The following is a 19,859-nucleotide window of genomic DNA, read 5'->3' as shown; positions in this document are numbered from 1 at the left end:
TCTAGTGTGTGTAGAATAGAAGGAATTACAAACAATCGAAAAACGATATAAATCTACAAAGAAATCTACAAGCTCGTCTCATAGACCATATCTCATACTTGTGTGTAAGCTTTTTGACTTCAAACAATTGCCTCTAAACATTCAAATGTTGCTAAACACGATCTAAAAGACTACGAAGAAATAGTTTTTAACATGGTCCGCGTTCTTTCTCTATCGTCTTTGCTGCTATCGTAGAGTTGGCGCCTCTTGAATTTTTACGCTTAAGCTCTCTGAACGCTGCTAAACTAACACTTCACTGAATCTGTATCTATAAATTGACGCTCTCGGACTCTTTTCCTCTTGTAGTATTATTAGTCTACACTGAACTGATTTTTTTTCCTGTACAGTATAGTAAAGTAGAGAGTACCTGCTAGTAGTGAAACATTTGTAGTGCGAACAACGACAGCTAACATTCCCCCACCAATGCTTTTCTCTGTTTCTCTTTCTCCCTTCTTTTCCCGGCAGGGCTCTCGCTGGACGTCGATTACGAGTACGAGCGTGGGCGTAAAGTAGCGGGCCCACTATCACCACTGATGCACCAGGACTCGGCCCAGCTATAGTTGTGTTAAAAAGAAATAAGAGAAAGCCCACAGCTTAGCTCGACATAATCCTAATATCGGCGTCATCATTAGTTTGTACAATCCTAGTGTAAGCAAAAAAGCAAAGAAGAGCCGAGCACACGGCGTGAATGCGGTTACGCGAGCGAGCGAAAATGCGGTAGCGCAGGGCCAATCTAAGGGCAGAGGTGGAGTGAATAACCTTTCGGTCCGTGGCAGGGAATTGTTGACCGGTATGCAGTCGGCGCGTGAAATGTGCTGTGTAAAATGTATTAGTCTGTTGATTATTTTGTGTTTTTTGCTCCTGTGTTTCCAGCATGATGTTTGTGGCTGTTGGTAAGGGCATGAAGATTTATAATCCGCTAGGAAAAGCTTCTGTTCTGTTTGTCCCCTTTTGTGGATGATGGTTTGAGAATTGATTTTAATAACAGTTACACTTTATTTCTACTGTTTTGTAAGAGGGAATCACAAGTCGGTTTGTTGCCCTCATTTTGTCGCCCTATTTTACATCACGCATATGTGTTTCTGTTACGGTGTTGATATGAAAGGCAAAAGTGTGAACTTTTAGCACGATTACACGTTTTTGTTTTTGTTGGGATGGAAAGCTTTAAGCCGAACTCGAGCTTTCGTGGTTCGTTTCGGAGCACTTGGAACGCATAAAACCCCTTACACCTTACCTGTAGTTGTGACACAACGAACGTACGCCATTTTGTAGAAACTTTCGCTCGTAGTTTGTCCAGATAATTCTCCACAGTCTAGTCAACCGACGGACGGACGGACGGACGGACGGACACACAAACACACTGAGCAGCCGAGCGCCCAGATATCATCGTCTGGGCAGCAGCGGCAGCATCGGTGGGTGTGGGAATTCCACTGCGCTAACTAATCTTGCGTCATTGGACGGTAGCGTTTGGTCAGTTTTAGTGTTGATAGCAGCGAGTTAAAGGAACAGAGAGTTACGCACGTCTACCGTCGCCGGTGTATATTAGGACTGAAATGAAGGGGGGTGGGAAAGGTTGGGCAGAGAAAACAAACAACACGCGGAGAAGGAGGGAGGAAGAGTATTTTTTGTCCGTGGTTCGCTTAGTCTACGACAAGAAAACCGAGTGATAGTAGGATTAGATTATCGATTAGGGTGGAGAAGTGGAAAGAGGATGGAAGAGGAAATAATCGAGCAGCTAGTGTTGTGTGCATGTGTCGGACGGAGAAAAGCATCAGCAGTAGTAGCAGCAGCAGCATGTACGAAAAAGGCTCCTACCAATATTAGCTTTCCTGCCGTGCCTGCTCTTTGGGTGATATGTTTTAAGTGTATGCGTGTAAAAATTATGTTAAAATAGTATGTTGCCAGAATTTAACCGACGCTATCGTTTTTTGGCTTTGATTCGAGTTTAATAATCTACCTACAGGCAGGAGGGAAGGAGGAAATGTTTCTAAAACTCGTTTAACATCCGTCAACAGTATGGTTACAGAGTTTGCTAAACGGACGTTACTCTCAGTGTGTTGTTGAGAGCATTTTTACTTACACACACACACACATAACGCAGGTAGTGAATTTTGTAAAAGATTTCCTTTCCATTACGCTGCTAATTCGTTACAGAAAGCGAGAGAGAGAGAGAGTGAAAAGCGCACTTTTAAAATACCAATATACACAGTACACCACACGGCGACGCCGCAAAGGAACAATTGGGCTGATTTACGTATGTGTGTGTGTGCCGTTTAATTTGACTCTACATATTGCGAGGCGGCATCCTGTGGAGAGAATTTAAAGATAAATACGCGCCATACACCAGCACGATGGGAGCATCTTTTTAGTGTGTAATATAACGCAAACAACAACTGCTGCAGCAATTCAAATGTGCATGTAAAAAAAAGAAAGAAGAAGAAAAAAACAAAACAAAAAAAAAGTTATAGCAGTATCAGAATTCAAGCAAACACAAGCCGAAAAAGGTACATAAATTAGCGATTTAATAGTGTCACGTGTTGATGCTCTCTTGTTACGCTGCAGAACGTCGAACATCGATCTATCGAACGAGATACGCAAACCCAACACAGACAAACACACACACACTGTTAGTCCAAAGATTATGAATTAACTTGAACTACTAGTGGTAGAGCGTTAGTATTAAAGAAAAAGGCAACAAAAACATCCCGAGAATGCGAGTTTTTTTTTTTAAGATGCCAGTACGCCGACGATAACAGATAAACAGAAACAAAACCAACAATAAATACCAACCCAAGCATATGTAATGGAAATTAGCAATCCTCTTTTGTGCATCATGCATAAACCACGTGTGGGGGCACACGTGCAAGGGAGGGGAAAGTAGTAGCTCCAAAAATTGTTTTTCCTTTTTCCCCCCAAATTTCTCTGGGTGTGTGTGTGTGTAGAAAAAGTGAGAAGAAAAGTGAGAACGCATAATGCTGCGATAATCGTATGCCATTCGTTTCGTTTCTGTAGACTGCGCACAGTAGTAGCAAAAAGCGGCGCGTTTAAATCTCGCGTTTCTTTTTCTGCATACAAAAACAAAACAAAAGCAGCAATCGCAAAAGCGCTGCCGGCGTTATTGTTGTTGAACTGTTGTTGTCTTTTTCTTCCCTTCTTAATGTGTAAAACTCTCCCACACATTATTCGACCCCCCAAGAGGGACCCAGACAGACTTAAGCATTTGCGCCCTTTTTATATGGCCGCAAAGCAAAACGGCGCATCAGCAGGAAGCAAAGAGAGAATTTTTGTTGACGTATTCCCATATTGCGTATGCGAGTGCGTGCGTGTGGCCGTTGCGATACGCTTTTCCAATACGGTTAAAACTTTCAAACCCCAACTTTTCGCCAATTTTTGCGTTGTGTTCATTCTTCACACCTAGGGCAGCATCTCGGTTTCACTTACTTACACTTACAGTACAAGTGTAAGTACGCCGAAGACGCATAGCGAAACAAACAAACAAACAAACAAACGGCATTATAACGACAAAAACAGCGAAATCAAAGCGTTACATACATATTTTTTCTCTTTCAATTAGCTTTCTTTCCCTCTCGCTCTCTCTCTCTCTCTTTCTTTTAAATGATGTTGATGCTTTCTTAGAAAGCAAAGCAAGAGAGGATAGAGAAAGAAAACTACTTGAAAGTGCACGTAGTACACAGCCCCAGTTAAGTAAATTTGTAAATTATAAGAGAACAAACAAACAAAAAACAACATGTGAAAAGGGAAAAATGCGTGAAGCGAACACAGAGAGAGAGAGAGAGATGGGAGTGTGGTAAAAGTATAGAAACGAATTCGGGTAGCAACACTAAGCAAAGTGCTGTTGTGTAAGAAAGTGAATGAATGTGTGTGTGTGTTTGAATGAAGAAAGAGACAGAGAGAAAGAGTAAAGGAAGTTGTACTAGGTGAAAGGTAATAACTGTGCGAATCGTTGAATCGTTGTGGATAGAGCAGAATGGAATAGGTAAACGAATGATGAAAAGGAAGGGAAATAAATATTGGTAAAATAATTTGAACCAAATCCGCACGGTGTGAACGAACCCACTTTTCTCAAGAAAGAAGCCAAACGCGAACGAAGGACACGAAAATGTGTTGGTTTTAGTAACGGATATTTCACTGTCTTTTTTTTTTGGTCTGTGTTATAATTTTAGGTTAAGCGGAGGACACTTTACGGCAGCAGCTGAACGTCGGAGTTCTCCCCGATCCAGGCGAGGAAGGAGGTGGTACGGGCAAAGACGGACGGCCAGTTAAGCTCGCAGCCGAGAGCGAGACCGAACGACACGACACCGAGCTGGACGGTCGTACCGTCGCGCACGATCGTCAGCGGACCGCCGGAATCACCCTGGCAGGCACCGCGGCCAGCATCGCCCGACAGGCAAATGTTCTCCGGCTGCACCACGCCCGGGAAGCGCACCGAGCAGGCCAGGTTCGTCTGGATCGGGTTGTTGACGTAGCGCAGGATGGCCGACGCCTCCTGGATCGAGTCGGAGAAGCGCCCGAACCCGGACACGGTACCGATCAGGCCGGCAAAGTCGTTGCCCACATCGCTGAGGCGCGGCAGCGTCACCGGCTGGATGCGATCGCTGAAGGTGACGGGCGACACGACGCGGATGGTCGCAATGTCGTAGCGGATGAGGGCCGGGTTCCAGTTCGGGTGCAGCCGGACGCCGCTCTGCTCGAACGCGATGCGCTGCTGACTCGGCTCGTTAACCGTACGGTCCTGGGCGCCGTAGATGACGAGACCACCGTTCGAAACGTCGACACAGTGGGCAGCGGTCAGGACGTAGTTGGCAGTCAGCACGGAACCACCGCACAGCCCGGAACCGGTCGGGAAGGTGCTCAGGATGGCGACCTGGTACGGGAACTGGCCGGGCTGGGCAACGTAGCCGTTGACGATGCGCGCGTTATCGCGGGCGCCCGCCGGCATGTTGCGCACCTCCGTCAGGTACTGCTTCAACAGGTCCTTGGGCAGGCGGCGCCAGTACTGGGGCATGCGGGTCATGGGGCGAACCTTGGACCAGTCGATATCGTCGGCGGCCAGGACGGCGCACGCGAGCGCAAACAGCGCCAACAGGGAAAACTTCATCTTGATCACAGACACCCGAAAAACACGTTCCGAAACGTCCCCGAACCTTTCTAGTAACTAGTGTGTCGCAAGCGTTGTCGAAGGTTGTATTTATAGGCAGTATTTCGAGGTGGGAATTACTTGCAATAAGAAAAGGCAATCGCGGAGCGTTCCTGTGGTGTGTATTGACGTATCGTGGTGGGTTCTCCCGATAAGATCATCTCGTTCGGGATCTCTTAAGACGTATATATGTTTGCTGGTACGTAAGCTAGGGGATTCATATCTCGGTAGCAGCATTATTGGGGGGAGGTAGCTGAATCAATCGCGTTACGATAATGAATAATCTCTTACGCTTGATAAGTGGCTGTACACTACCGAAGAGTAATATACGGTCCAGCTTGACGCAAATATCGTAAAGGCAATCATCAGCTGGTTATTCCCGCACGATAAGCGCTTGCTTCCCGTCTGTACTGTACAAACATTACATTTTGGGAGTGTTTTTTTGCTCTTTTTTCTTGTAGAAACAACTCCTGTGGTTTCATTGGAGATTGATAGGGAAGGATGAAATTACCTTTTTTTATTCGGGTAATCTTATGCTTCATATAATGCTGTGTCACGCATGTTTGGTGTTGAAACTTTAGCCATCTTATCATTTGTTAGAGAACCGTAAGAAAGTTGTTCTCCAAAACCGTCCAAACCGTCTATAACGGACCGCGTGCGTTGAATTTCAAAAGTTGATTAGTACGCGCACCCGCCGCCCGCAGCGCTGCTGTCGCAAACGCTATCAGACGTTTGAGCAAACATTTGAACCGTTTGAAAATCAAACGTCAAGCAGACGACGGTTGGCTGACACGTTGTTTTGATACCGTGAGAATGCTGTAAACATTGCTGCGATAATGTAGTATTTAGAAGTGTTTCATAGTATTGATTAACAATTTTATGTTTTTTTTCAAAGTAGTATAAAGGTGCTCGCAGGAGATTTTATGTTGCGAAATGCCTTAAACAATTCACCAACATGATCGTTAGGCTCTTGATGTCGAGTTACTTAATGACGAATAAACTCACCTTTCCCCGCCCCATGGAGTACATTCGCGCGTGGCAACCTTGAACGTTTTTATCAATTTGCACACCAAAACAACACAAGGCTCCCCATCCCTTTCCGAAATTTGCCACCATTCCCAATCGGGATCAATGACACGTGCAGCACTGTACGATAAACTGGCGGTTGAAGGCCAAAAATAAATGCGCCAACCGCGCTGCAGAGAACGAAAGAGAGTGATGCATACAATCCGGCCAAATTCCAGCCCATTGGCCCATTGACGATTGTAAGCTCACCGCACCTCATCACCCCCAACGGCGCCTGATTTACGCAAAGCGCATGAATTTGGCTTATCGCGCACGCTAGACTGATAGCAACGAACACATCGTGAACGAATAATGGCCCGTGCTCCCAAAAACCCGCTTCCAAGAATCGATCGAGCAGGCTGATAAGATGGATAAGGTGCATGTACTGTTTGGGAATTCTTTATCGTGCTAGGTCAATCCGCCAGACGCAGTGCGTGCTCTATATATAAAGGCTGCCTGTGCGCTTATCGCGACATCTTAGTTTGTTGCTTTACATGATGAGGAGGTTGATTGTGCTACTGTTGGTGACCGTTTCGATTGCGCATGGTGCGGCGTACAGTGTGCCGTCAACCGTCGATTCGATCGATTGGACACGTGTTAAACCGGTGGAAGAGCTCGACCACTATTGGGCCCGCTTACCCCCGGAGCTGCAGGCTTACAGGAATGGCACTCATGGAACTCATCCGTCAGCTCGCATCACCAACGGACTGGAGGCACGTGTAGGACAGTTCCCGTACCAGGCACTGCTACTGACCGAGTTCGGCATGTTCACCATCATGTGCGGTGGGACAGTGTTGACGCCCAACTTTATCCTCACCGCGGCACACTGCGTAATGCTCGATCAAACGACCAAAGCGACAGGTGGCATGGCCATCCTCGGTGCCCACAACCGGATGGTGGTGGAACCGACCCAGCAGCGGATACGCTTCGCAACCAGTGGCATCATCGTTCACCCTTCGTACACCGTCACCAACTTTCGCTTCGATGTGGCAATGGTGCGGCTCAGTGCGCCGCTTCGCTTCAACAGTTACGTGCAGCCGGTACGCCTTCCGGCCCGTACCGATCAGCGGCTGTTCGATGGCATAATCGGCACCGTCAGTGGCTTTGGACGGACGAATGATAAGGACGAGCTACTGCCGTCCATTCTACGCTACACAATCAACACGATCCTGAGCAACGGTGCGTGCGCGGCGCGGTGGGGTTCGTTGCTGGTGGAACCGCACAACATTTGCCTCTCGGGGGACGGTGGTCGATCGGCCTGCGTTGGTGATTCCGGTGGTCCGCTGACGATCGAAGAGTGGGGCGGCATCACGTATCAAGTGGGTGTAACATCGTTCGGGTCGGGCAACGGGTGTACGGACGGGATGCCGACGGTGTACGGGCGCGTTAGTTACTTCTTGGATTGGATAAGAGCCAACTCGGACTGCATCGCTTGCTGAGTGAGTGAGTGATTGTTTGTGTGACTGGGCGACATCGAGGGATTAAAGGTGGATTTTTGTGATAAGGTTATGAAAGGTGCTCGTGTTCCTTAGGTGTGCAGATAGGAGGTAGATAATAGTTTGACATGCCAGACAGTATGATAAAGTAGTTTGCAGAAGGTCATATTAGGAGTCTATTTTATAGTGAAAGAATAGTTCTTATTTGTAGCATTTTGGAATGTAAATTGCATAAATGTAGGCGTTGTATCTGATCGTATACTCAATAAAATAGCTAAATTTTGTAAAAAAAATGCCTTTTTATTGTTTAGAGTAATACAGTAATCTCTCGCAAAAGCAACCGCTACCTCTCAAGCAGAATAAACCATTTATTTTTAATCAACACCTTTTCATGGTATCAAATTGACCATAAAACGAAACGCGTAAACTGTTCTCACTGCCGTCAGCTCGCAGTGGGGGGTGGGGTTGTCGCTCTATTTCAGGTGCAAGAACCGATAGTAGCATCAGCTCAGCTTGCTGAAAGCAGCAGCCGGGGCAACTGTTGGCAACGCGCATTGCTCTCGAGAAGAACTCCCATCCCCGCTGTCAACGTCAATGCCAGAACGCGTCTTCATAAATCCGTACCAAGGGCACGGCACAAATACAAAACCACCCTCTCCCCGCAAAGCCTAAATCGCACCAGGAGAAGGGAGGGAGGAGTGCTGTTACTATTTTTACCTCTACGCCACTGCCTGCTCAATCTTTCCAAAAAGGCAACAGCACGCGAACGGACATTGATTGTTCACCACCACACCGTGGTCGTCGTCGTCGTCGTCGTCAGTCATCCCGAACTGTCGGAAGTCATTGCGAGCAGTAGGCGAAGCAGTAGTACTCAAACGGTGTTTTCTTTACTGTCTGAGATAGGTTAATCATCCCTCTTCCACCACTAGCAGTAGCAGCAGCAGCAGCAGCAGGATGTAATAATGGCCGCTTAGTCACGCCGGTGGGAATTTTCTCGCAGCAATTAATGCGCAAACGTACACAAACATGACGAGGACAGTTTAATTGTGGCTCGTCAGCTGTGTGTTATCTTTTGATAGTCACAAAAGAAAGAAAAAAAATACAGTACGATTGATGAATAAGCTTGTTTTTAATCTTACGCTCTCTCGCCATTGCTTTCCATCTTTATCGCCTAACAATTTCGCTCTCTCTCTCTCAGTGCGCCCGACCGGGAAGACACTCACAAGGTGCTCACACTCGTATTTCTAGACTCTCTCTCGCTCTCTGTCAAGACACGCACACCACTGACATTTCCACACTGACACTCAGCGCATGGATGCGTATGCGCACTGGCACCACTGCTTTGGTGAAGCGGCTTGCGCAAGTGCACTCACCGCACCTGGGGGGGAGGAGGTCCATTAAAACAGTCGCACCAAGAGCCGGGCGACTTCAGTCGGAAGTCAGGACTTGAGCAGCAATCGTGTGATAGCTACAGGTTAGGGAGCAATTGTGTTTGTGTGTGGTGTGTGCGATTGTGTGCGCTTGTGTGGTGTGGCAGTGTTGTGTTGGAAACGGGTCCTTTTTTAAATGGTTTATTTTGCTCCTTTTTTTGTCTCTCTTGTCCAATCGATCCGATAGGGAACCAGTGTTGTGTGCCAGAGTGAGAGAAGCAGATACAGAGCGCAATCGAAAGCAGTGGCCGTGTGTGTAGTAGCACTAGAAAAACGTCCGTCAAACGTTTACACATACCTTAGGTAGGTTTTTGTACGATTTTGTGTGTATGTGTGTGTTTCTGTGTGTTTTAAAAGTCTTTGGAGAGACCTTCGGAAAACTGTTCAAGCGGAAGCGCGATCAAACGCGATCAAATTATAGACGCCAGTGTAAATGGGGCCGGCGTTTTCAATTCATTCCGTTGCTGCCAATACAAATTTCAAGTGGTTTTTGCTTTCAAGGCGAACAGTGAGAGAGAGAGAGAGGGGGGGGGAAAAAGGGAAGGGAAAATTTCCATCCAAAACACGACGTTTTGAAAAATGAACTGAATGGGCGAACGGGGAACGGTTCTAGTGAGTGATCACGTAATATTTTTACTTTATGATCTCACACTGAGGCTGAGGTGACTGAGGGAAAATGTGTTTTTCCACTGTTTTTGTTGTTGTTGCATGCTTACTTTACAATCTCCATGCGTAGCTTGAGACAATCAGCTGTCCATCTTGGCTGGTAGCATCGGTTTATTCACCCCATCTTCCTTCGTCCCGCTTTGATGATTTATTGTCGGGCGCAACAATTTACCAGATGTACGTGTGCTTGGGTAGGTGGGTTTGCTGTGTACCGCAAGCAAAGGGGGAATGGTTGCAATTACTATTTTTAATGTGCAACAATTGTGCAAAAATAAGGTCCCCCACCTGACCTGACCCCACAGCAAGCGGCAGAGCGGCTCTGACTGAAATTATGCAGATGTTTATAAGCTGCTCACTGTGCTGCATTATAAATGCCTAAAATTAGCATCCCTTTTTGTTTTAGGAGGCTTTGAAATGATCATGGAGACGCCTGGTCGTTCACGCGAAGCGTAATGGAGAAGCCTGGTCGTTCATTCGCAACGACATGTGTGTGTGTGTGGGATAGATAAACACAAGCTTTGGGCAAAAAAAAGCGATCCTATTTTTTATCACTCTTTTCATTAATGTTTCCTGTGAATCACAGATACACTCATCAAAACCAATTACTTGTCACGCCTAACTAATTTTAGTTTGTCCACCACACACCGTGCCCGAAGGAATACATCGAACCGCAACGTTGGGTGAGGTTAAGAGAGACGGCACAGCAAACGGAATCACCACTACCTTTCCCATCCCTCTCCTTCCTAAGACGGCTGAACCGGTTGATTCCTGCTGGCGGTGAATGGTGATGATTCTCACGCGCTAGTTGCTGAGGAGCAACCTCCCCAGCTTGCTTCGACCACGGGTTTTTTGGCCCGCACGGATGGACGAAACGAAAACGTGTCGCGCACACTAGATGTGAGTGCGTCTATTTTCGATACGACCGTACCGTATCTTGGCTGCTGCTGCCCCCATTTCCTCACTCACCGGACAACCGGGACCAGGTTATGCCGTATAATACCTCGCTCGCCACTCCCCTCCAAACTAGCCATAAATGCCCTCAGCAGCAGCGGGGTTTGCCACACACTTGGTGAGGGAGAGGTGATCTAAGTCAAGGTTTATGATGGGTTTCGTGCTCAAAGTTGCGTATGTATGTAATCTTACCCCACTCGATGCGAGACACGTTGCCCTAATTCGGCGCGCAGCTAAGTGGAGCTGGGTTGGGATGTTGCAATGGGCGCGTACCGTTTTGGCGCGGATGCGCCAAGCGACAGCGGCCGATGGTGATGGGTTCGCCTAATTAAGTGCTCCGTTGAGCGACATCAGAATTGAGTGACGTGCAGTCGCTTGAAGGCGAGGGAAGATGAGGGAATTAGGGGGAAGATGCATCATTTCCCCGTGCCTGAAACGAGCACACCGTGTTTCGAAGATGCAAGCGAGTGCGTTATTTTCAGCCGCACGCTCTACGTTCCTTTCATGCTGTTGACCCTATTCTAGCGCGGAGTGCAGCGGGAAGAGAAGAAGCTGCTGCTTGAAATAGCTAGAGAGGAGGAGGAGAAGGAGGAAATGAAAATAATTCATTCTTGTGCGCTTTGCCAGACGCCCGGTGGACGAAGGAATGCAGATTAATTAGGCTAGCATCAAATAAACAATTCCCGCTTCTAATCGGTCGTAGCGACATGGCATGGGATTGTGTGTGTGCGCGCGTGTGTGTATTTATCTTCTGGGCAGCTTCTAACCTTGCCCAACAAAGGCAACAAACAAGCGGCGATTGCTGTTTAGTGGGTTACCCCGGGCAACACGACAGCTCTTTCGCGCACTCTCTCTCTCTCTCCCACTGAGACCAGCTGACGGCTTTTCCGTTTGCGAAGGGTAAATAATTTTAATGACAGTCTCTCATCGCATCGAACAATTGCAGTTCATTTGTTTAATATGTTTATTTATAAGGCTTCGGTGTGAATTGCGGTATGCATTGCCGAAGGACTGGTGCGACGCACGATGGCCAATAGCCTGACGCACGATAGGCCGCCACAAATAAACAACCAACATTCCAATAGTAATCACTTCCAGATCCGGTCGGTCCATGAAACTGAATGGAGAAATGGTTGAATAGAAGATAGAGACGAGACTCGTCAAGAATCACAAGGTGGTTGTTTATCGGGGTCGTACGCATTACGGCTTACGCCATTAACACAATGTGCACGGTGGCTGCTGTACGGCTGTTGGTCGTGAAATGCGTTGCTCATGGTCAAAGCAGGCTTGGACGGGTTTGGAGAACGGTGGCAGTAGAACAAATCGTAAATAGTGGTGTGTTTACATGAACGCTGACGGATTTGACAGTTTGGAGCAAGAGCGGGTGGTTTTGTGAGTTGGTGGTCACGGTGTTTTGTCAACAATTGTATTAATAATGATTTATTTTGGAATTTTTACATGATAAGAATTATTGGAGGAATTTTAGTACAAAATTAAGAGAGCGCCTAAATTTAGGCAATATTTAATCATTCAGTTGAAAACTAATTGCTGGAAATGTTTCATCTTTCCAGGTAAACTAACCACAACTCCCGCGCGGGAAGAAACAAACAGACAACCATCAACGCCATCAACAGTCACCATGAGTGCTCGCCGAGGACTTCGCACGCGCGTGTACGACGCCAACATGAGCATGGTCGAGAACAACTATCGGGCCGCGCTGGAGCGTCTCGAGAAGAGCCGTCGCGCACCGTAAGTATGGCGATGGATGTGTTGGCCCTTGCGAACCGAAGCGCTACGCCGGACAGCTGCCGCCTTGCGATCAAGGTTGACGTCAGGGCATGTCCGAAACGTCCGGCAGGCGCGGTGTGCGCATGATGTAAACATTAATTTCCCCGGTCAATGAATCGGGCGGCGGTACCGGTTCGTTTGCAAGGCCAACGAACGGCGATGTTTCCTTTTCGCTGTGGACGTGATCTTGAACTGATGGTGTTATTTTTCCCTCCCTTTCCCCTTTCTTTTTTTTCGAATTCTTCCTCCCAGGTCGCTCGATCGGGAGGTGAAGCCACGCGCCTCCCCGTTCGTCAGCCGGTACGACTTTAACGGGGCGGATCTGGACGAGGAGCTGCAGGTCGCCCGCAGCCGCGCCTCGCGCGTGATCCACGAGAAGTCGACCATCGACCAGCGGGCGGAGCAGTTCCGCAGCTCGAGCCTGGCGCCGGCCCCGGTCAGCTCGGCCCTGGCGCTCGAGGGCGAGTTCGACGATCAGGTGAGATTCAGACGGTTTCTGTTGCGACGCTCGTGGGTCAACCACAACAACAGCGTCATTTACGTAGTGCCGCTACCGAGCGATGCGAGCTACTTCCCGCGTTGCTACTACGACTACTACTCCAGCTGCTGCTGAGGATGAGGTTTTGCTCTCCATCCCGCTCTCCTCCACCTCAATGTTACCCAATGTGCGGTGTATGTGTGTGTGTGTTTGTGTTCATGAAGAATACTTATGAGAAGTAGCTCATACTATGTGACTTAGTTGACAGTCTTGATGAGAGAGTTGAACAAGGAGGTAACAAAAAGTTCCTAAATGAATGGATTTTGCACATCGGATTGCATAGTTTTAGGCGCAAAGTGGTCTAAAAACTACTTTAGTGGGATGTTGTTCACCAAATTGTTCCACTTTCTCAACAAGTTTGTCAACCACATAACTTTTTGTCCCTCTCCCCCGTTCTAACCCTAGCCCACACACCGCCACCCACCCCTTTTTTCCCCTACTCTCTACGTTTCGTGTCGTACTAATTGTTACTACCACCAAACCGCGACCGCGATTCAAATATGTTTCCAACGAACCGTTGAGTAGAGTATGTCCTCGCTTTACACAAGCAAGCTGGATTGTTGACAATGCCGTTACCTGAGTTCTTTTACGTACAAGTTACATACAAAAAAAAAAACAAAACAACACTATAATTTAGGTCTTTAGAAGCAAGGAACAAACGCTGCTACTCACAAATCGGATTGTTTGTAGAATGGTTTTGTGATGTTCCGCCGTACAAAATTGAGTAGAAATCGATTCGAAACGCACACAAAACAACAACAAAACAGAAACCAAAACGACGCTTAGCGAGCGAAACTAATTAGCGAACGAATTTGAACGTTTTTAGTAGTACAATGTGTGAAGGAGGAGAAAAAGCAAAGCAAAGCAAAAAAAAAAGGAAGGGAGAACATGATACGCTTAAAATGTTGCCTGCCACAGTAGTATTGTTTTTGGATTGTTTGTAGTTTGTAGGAGTTTACAAAGTATATACAGTAGCGTGTAAGGAACGAAACACTAGCAGGTGTTGAGAACGAGCTAGAAAAGCTAAACAATATAGGCAAGAGCTTGAGTTTGACCTGCTGGTTTTTAGAACAAATGTTTAGAACAAAACGTGTTAGTATCCGTGTAAAACTGAAAGGCTGTTTCCGTTCCAATTTCGATCCGTGCTGCAACATCATCGCACGAAGCATGTCAGTAGCGTCTCTCTACTAGCACACGGTACGGGCAAAACAAAAATGTTATGATCAAATCTTGTTGTTGTATCCCCATCTACCATCTCTACAACCAACCGCCCTCTCCCGCTCCGTCCCATAGCCCACCATCGAACCCCTTTTTCCGGTGGTTGAAAGGACGCGACACGTGAATAAAATGTGATATGACTCGGACAGAAGAATGTCCGTTTCCACGCGCATGTCTCGATGTGTTTTAGATTCGTTTTCTTTTTTCCCGCTGTTCGTCGGTTTTGTCGTCGAGTATGTGTGTGTGTGTGTGTGTGTTGGCGATCGTTACCGTAAGTTTGCTTGGTACGTTTGGATCATGCTTGGTCGATCGTTTGCAGTTTGCAGCCACATCGCCATGCCTCACCATGCGCTAGAACCGTCACATGTATACCATTCGTTTTGTTTGTCCATTTCGCATCATGAGTGAAGAGAGTTTGTTTTTTGTTTTCGTGATGATAGAAGCCAGGCTTTAGTAGCTTTAGTAGCTTTAGGATATATCTATATTTTTGGAACGCAAAAATTACCACATAAAACTCTATTGGAAAGCAAAAAGATAGTGTGTGCACAGGAACAAAATAGCTGGAAACATATTTAATCGAAATTTGAAAAACTGAGCTATTCATTTAAACTGCATGCCATACTAAACGTTTACTAATGATGTACTAATGTTTCACTAATAGTATTATAACACGAGTATATTCCCTTCCCTCATCTCTGCCCCATTCCCTTTTTAACGTGCATTTTAGTGGCTCATGTACATCTCATTTCAACGCCAAGTGTGATGAAAATATCCGAAAATGCAATGCAAAATGGTTCACGAAGGAATCGCCAACAGATGACAGTAAAGTTGTAGAGTGTGTTTCGTATGATCATCAGACTCGAATTTTAGTACAAACTTTCCCTATCTTCTCTGAAAGACATTGAAGAATACATAATGATGGGGAATTGGATATTTCTGAGTTGAAGTGGTCAAGTAGAAAAAGTGTCCACTGATTATCCTGCTGTGCGTCAAAGGCTGTGTACTAAGGCTTAGAATCAAAGAATTACTAAAGCCGCTAGACACTTAGTGCTTCGTCTGTACTAAAAATTGAATTATTCCTACGAGTAACGACGAAGGCAGCTATTTAAGCTAAAGAATATGAGTCAATATTCAAAGTCCATCCTTGATGAAGGTTTCGTTAGTCTTAAATTACAAAAAAGACCCCAAAATTCGCTTTTGAATCATGATCGTCCTTAGCCCAGTTCCTAAAGCTAGCTCAACATAGCCGAAACCTTATTCTCTTGCTTAAAACGCGGCTTTCCGGCCTAATTCAGCACAACTGATAAAAAAGACCCCAATCCCCTAGACAAGGCCAAGTCACTTAAATTTTCACGATGATCTCATCACCCGGCTCATCGGCCCGAGCACAAAGTCAAAACAAAGATTGATGACGGTGGTTTATGTTGGCTGTGTCAAACAAGTGCCTTGACATGACTCTTCGGTCTTTGGGAGAAAACACTAGTCTGTTCACCTTTTTTTTACCGTCCGTTCAGACTTTGCAAATGTGTTGTTATCACGTTCGTGGGAGAATGTTTTGTTTTGCCAATGCCAACAGTGCTAATTTTAGAACAAATTATTATTAATATAAAAACGGTGTTTGGCAGAGAGAGAGAGGGGGGGAACGAAGAACGAAGCGTGCAGTAATTATTTTAAATAACATCCTGTAGACTGCATTGCAATGATAAATGTGCAATTTTTTCTTGCTGCCCGGCAAGCCTCATTACCTGTTCAGCATGCTCAAAATTCTCTCACCATGCACACCCCAAAAAGCAACTCAATTACCCAGCAGAAGATGGCCAAATAAAAGCCAAACCGCTCGCACAATCAGCTGATTGATGGCTCTCGGCGATATTTTGTCACAACGGTGTGACTGAACCCTCCTTTCGTGCATCTAGCAGGCCATGCTGACTCAGTGCCATCGTGTGTTTCGAAGGTATTTGCAAAGCTTCGCAGTCCGCAGCCGAGGCGTGGGATGAGTAAGATTTTATTTTCATTTGCCCCCGCCCGTCCACCGTCCACCTCTTTCTGTAGGATCGTTATCGGGTACTGAGCGGCTTATTTTGTTGCTGTTGCTGTTGTTGCCACTATTACCCACCGTGCGCGGTGTGGCGATAATTTTAAAAATATCCTCCCCATCGCCCGAGGAAGAACTCGACACGGTGCCACGGTTTATGGCCATGTTCCCGCTCCACACATCCCTCTCCTGGGTGGGTAAGCAAGAGCGAAACAGGCCCAACAAGCCCAAGCGATGTCTTGCTTTTGGTTCCTCCCGTTTTTTTTTCCTTTCTTTTTCTTGTATCTCACAAATCCCCTCCCGCACTCGACCGATACACGTCGCTTGCTTCGATGCGTTAAAAATAAATTCCTCGCAAATGGCAAACCAGCGGTCCTCTCGGTCCACGGCAAAGCAATCCGCCCGCTAATTATAATGTACCGTCGAGCGGTTGGTGGCGTGTCGCGTCATCCCTCCCCCCCCCACCCCCACCCGTGACGGAACACACCGTCAACATTCTTGCCGGTGGTGGTACAGTCGGTGGTGGGTTCGAACGATTGTTTCCTACGCAGCGTATCGTATTTTCCGTTGCGCAGGAATTTGTTGTGCCTTTTGTGCCGTAATGTTGCTTCTTGGTGCACCGCGGGTTTGAATTAAATCCTCAATGGATGAGTAATTTTTGAGCGCAACACACGAAATGGAACTTTTTTATACGGGCTGTGGGTAATTATTCGAAGCTCGAAGGAAAAGGAAGGAGGCCGTAAGTGGGGAAGGATTTTAATAGCAATTGTTTAATTACTGGTAAGATTTACTGGCGCCTTTAACTGTTCCTTTTGAGTTGGTTTTATCGATTAATCACCAACAGTTCATTAATGGGAATAGGTTCAAATGAGTCCATTTTAAATAAATATTTGTTTCAGCATAATTTGCCTGCTTACTAATCCGATTTACGGGTCAAATAAAATTAAAAACAGTATAAAGATAACTTAAAAAATTATTTGCTTCGGAAGCAGTAATCTAACCACTAAAACATTTGCAAAATTAAACTTTTCGTCGCATTATGTCATGAAAAAGAATTATCTTTTGGCATCTCAGCAACTAAACTCAAGCTTTTCCTTTGCACAATGCGTTTTCCCGTCTCTCTCTCTCTCTCTCTGCTCACAGGTCCAGGCGACGCTAGACCGTATCCGTGCCAGCAAGAATCTGCTCAGCCAGCTGCAGTCGGACGATGCCCTGGAGTCGTACCGGTCCGAGACGCGCTCGAAGCTGAGCGAACAGACTGCCCGCAAGCTGGCGGACAAGATGGCGATGGTGAACAGCGACGAGGACGAGTTTGTCTCCACCGGCATGACGGCACGCAAGGCACTCAAGGTAAGACCCGGGGCTTTCGCCCTGTTGCAAGCGGGGCGGTGAAGTAGAGCCACTCAGGGAAATGGGTGTTAAGTCCTCATTCCATCATGTTTAACGACACGGCACGGAGGCAGTAGAACGTTCTTTGCTTGCGAAAAAGAGAGTTCAAGAGGTCGAGGAGTTGCTTTTAAAAATGTGTGATAATGAGAGTAAAGTGGGGAAGGTTTAACATTCTCTTTAAATTGGTATGATTTAAAGCTAATTAACATTAAATTTTGGTTTAAAGCAGAACGATCGTTCATAAGACATTCTCAATTGGCATACAACAAATCCAATTTACGCCTAAAGTTATGCAATTCTCCATACAAGTCTTTTTTAAATTATTCAAGTAATCGCCTAAAATTATGCAATTTTCCTCAAAAGGAGCCATTTTCACTCTTAAAGTGGAATTAAGCCAAGAACGTTCTACAAACCTTCTTTTTGCGAAATAAATCCATCATAAATCTTCATCTTCTAGGCTTCATTCACATCTACATCTTAATCTGCTCTTAGCACAATGCATACTAAACGCTTTTGTATCATGCTTGCCGCTTCTTCTTTCCACTGCTTTCTTTTCCGGGCTATCGCATCGACTCGTCCCCGTCCTGCCCTCACTCCCCTCCTGTATGCTTCTACCATAACCTTTCCCCCCTCTACAATCCGGAATGCTGCTGACGCCGGCGATGGTTCCCGTTCCCTTTTGGTGTACAGTACAAATACCGCAAATATCTCCCCCGGGACTAAGTGCTGCCCCAACGATGGACGTGTAGCGTGGGGTTGCGTTGGACACGAGCGTGCTGCCAGTTTGGAGCCGGTCAGTCAGCCAGCAGCACGCTAAGCAATCCCGCAGGAGATAAAACAAAGCAAATCGTGTACAGCCCCAGGTGTCAAAAAGCATTTAAAAATGCGCTTTAAATAAGCTGATTTTGTTGTGCGAATTGCATACTTCATTGCCGTGGGACGACTCATTACGCTTTTGCTGACTCATTCAAACCAGATTTTCACCTGCAAACCCCTTCTACTTTACGGCATCCCATCATCTCCCGTCACCCATTTTTTTTCAAAAACGTTTAAATGTAGATCCCTCCGTTTTGACCGTTCCCCTTGTTGTATTTTCCCGCCCTTGTTTTTCTGTCCACTACATCCGTGATTTTGCTGCCGCTGCTTCTGACCCTACTGTCGGAATGCGGCAGATCCGTGCCAGCACCGAATCGTCCTCGGTGGCCAAGAGCTCGCAGGCGCTCAAGTGGAAGGACGAGACGGCCGAATCGTACGCGAGCAAGCGGGCGAGCGCAACCAAGGCCCGGCTGCAGGACATCGACCAGGAGATGGAGGAGTTTGAGGCGAAGCAGGCGGCCCGGGCTCGCCGTAACGCTCAGCTGAAGCAGCTGCTGGCGGAGACGGCCGCCCAGGACATTGTGCCGGCGAGTCTGAGCGAGCACGCGGACGGGATGAAGGTGACGACCGGCGTGCTGAAGGTGAAGACGACGCAGAAGAAAATGGTCAGCTTTTAAAGGGAGGAAGAAGTGGGAGGGGGGTGGGGGGGAAGAAACATTGTCCAAACAGGCGCGCGCGCGTGTGTGTGTGTGTTGTTGACGTTTTAGTTTGAATCTCTTGCATTCTTGTGTAATATTTTTTGTTGTTGTGGTAATACGTACAGTTTTGTAGGGCCATTCAGATCTAGCTGGTAAGATGTTAGTTACTATCCCAGAGAATGAGAGATAAAGGAGATTAGGGAGAGGAGAGCAGCCGAAGCAAGACGCAATGTCTCTATGTAAGTGTGTGTAAAAAAAAAAGATATAAAATGCGAGTCTCCTGGGAGTGCGAGGAGAAAGCAGACAGAAGAACAGATTAGCAGACAGGAAAGTAAATCGGGAACCAAATCGGCCATAAACCGATGCAGCTAATGGATGCTTTTCTTTAAAGACAGCAATATATTTGTACTAAACATCATTGAAGCGTGCGGCTGTGTTTTTGTCGTACGCAAACGAGTCTCGCGAGACCGTTTTATGTGTTTAAAATGAGAAAAGTGTGTGCCTGTGTGTGCCGTATTCGTGCGAAAGCATTTTTCTTTCCCTTGTCGTTCGTTTCGTTCTTGTATGATACTTCCGCGTGACGCCTTACACGGCGAGGCACACGACGACACCAGGCGAAGCGTGAAGTTAGC

General features: G+C 46.7%; 3 protein-coding genes across 17 annotated transcripts in view; 2 read left to right on the top strand and 1 right to left on the bottom strand.

The window, feature by feature from the left end:
- Positions 1-4,093, top strand: part of LOC121593066 (hippocampus abundant transcript 1 protein) — a 32,216-nt gene extending 28,123 nt beyond the window's left edge. For 6 of the 12 annotated variants that reach the window (XM_041915114.1, XM_041915113.1, XM_041915112.1 and 3 more), the window contains one exon: positions 505-4,093. In XM_041915114.1, the coding sequence (XP_041771048.1) occupies positions 505-599 (95 nt within the window). In that variant the 3' untranslated portion in view covers positions 600-4,093. The remainder of the gene's footprint in view (positions 1-504) is intronic. The other 6 variants (XR_006004722.1, XR_006004720.1, XM_041915109.1 and 3 more) reach the window with 4 other exon arrangements.
- A 71-nt stretch (positions 4,094-4,164) lies between these two features.
- Positions 4,165-5,238, bottom strand: LOC121593070 (brachyurin-like). The gene has a single exon (XM_041915118.1). The coding sequence runs from the start codon at positions 5,156-5,158 to the stop codon at positions 4,241-4,243; it is 918 nt and encodes a 305-aa protein (XP_041771052.1). The 5' UTR covers positions 5,159-5,238; the 3' UTR covers positions 4,165-4,240.
- A 1,484-nt stretch (positions 5,239-6,722) lies between these two features.
- On the top strand, positions 6,723-19,645 carry LOC121593069. Of its 4 annotated transcripts, XM_041915116.1 has the most exons (6): positions 9,061-9,172; positions 9,316-9,431; positions 12,317-12,494; positions 12,786-13,011; positions 17,468-17,674; positions 18,886-19,645. In XM_041915116.1, exons 3-6 carry the CDS (start codon positions 12,385-12,387, stop codon positions 19,204-19,206), a joined length of 864 nt encoding a protein of 287 aa, XP_041771050.1. In that variant the 5' UTR covers positions 9,061-9,172; positions 9,316-9,431; positions 12,317-12,384; the 3' UTR covers positions 19,207-19,645. The 4 variants fall into 4 exon arrangements, 2 of the variants coding, with proteins under 2 accessions (XP_041771050.1, XP_041771051.1); XM_041915117.1 differs by lacking the exons at positions 9,061-9,172; positions 9,316-9,431 and adding an exon at positions 12,042-12,137; XR_006004724.1 differs by lacking the exons at positions 12,317-12,494; positions 12,786-13,011; positions 17,468-17,674; positions 18,886-19,645 and adding an exon at positions 6,723-8,550 and having other exon boundaries at positions 8,897-9,172; positions 9,316-9,432.
- Positions 19,646-19,859: the final 214 nt, after the last annotated feature.

This window comes from Anopheles merus, chromosome 2L (genome assembly GCF_017562075.2).
Source record: "Anopheles merus strain MAF chromosome 2L, AmerM5.1, whole genome shotgun sequence".
In the NCBI taxonomy this organism is placed as follows: Eukaryota; Metazoa; Arthropoda; class Insecta; order Diptera; family Culicidae; genus Anopheles; species Anopheles merus.
The sequence above is the reverse complement of the archived record's forward strand: the minus strand, read 5'-3'. Positions and strand labels throughout refer to the sequence as shown.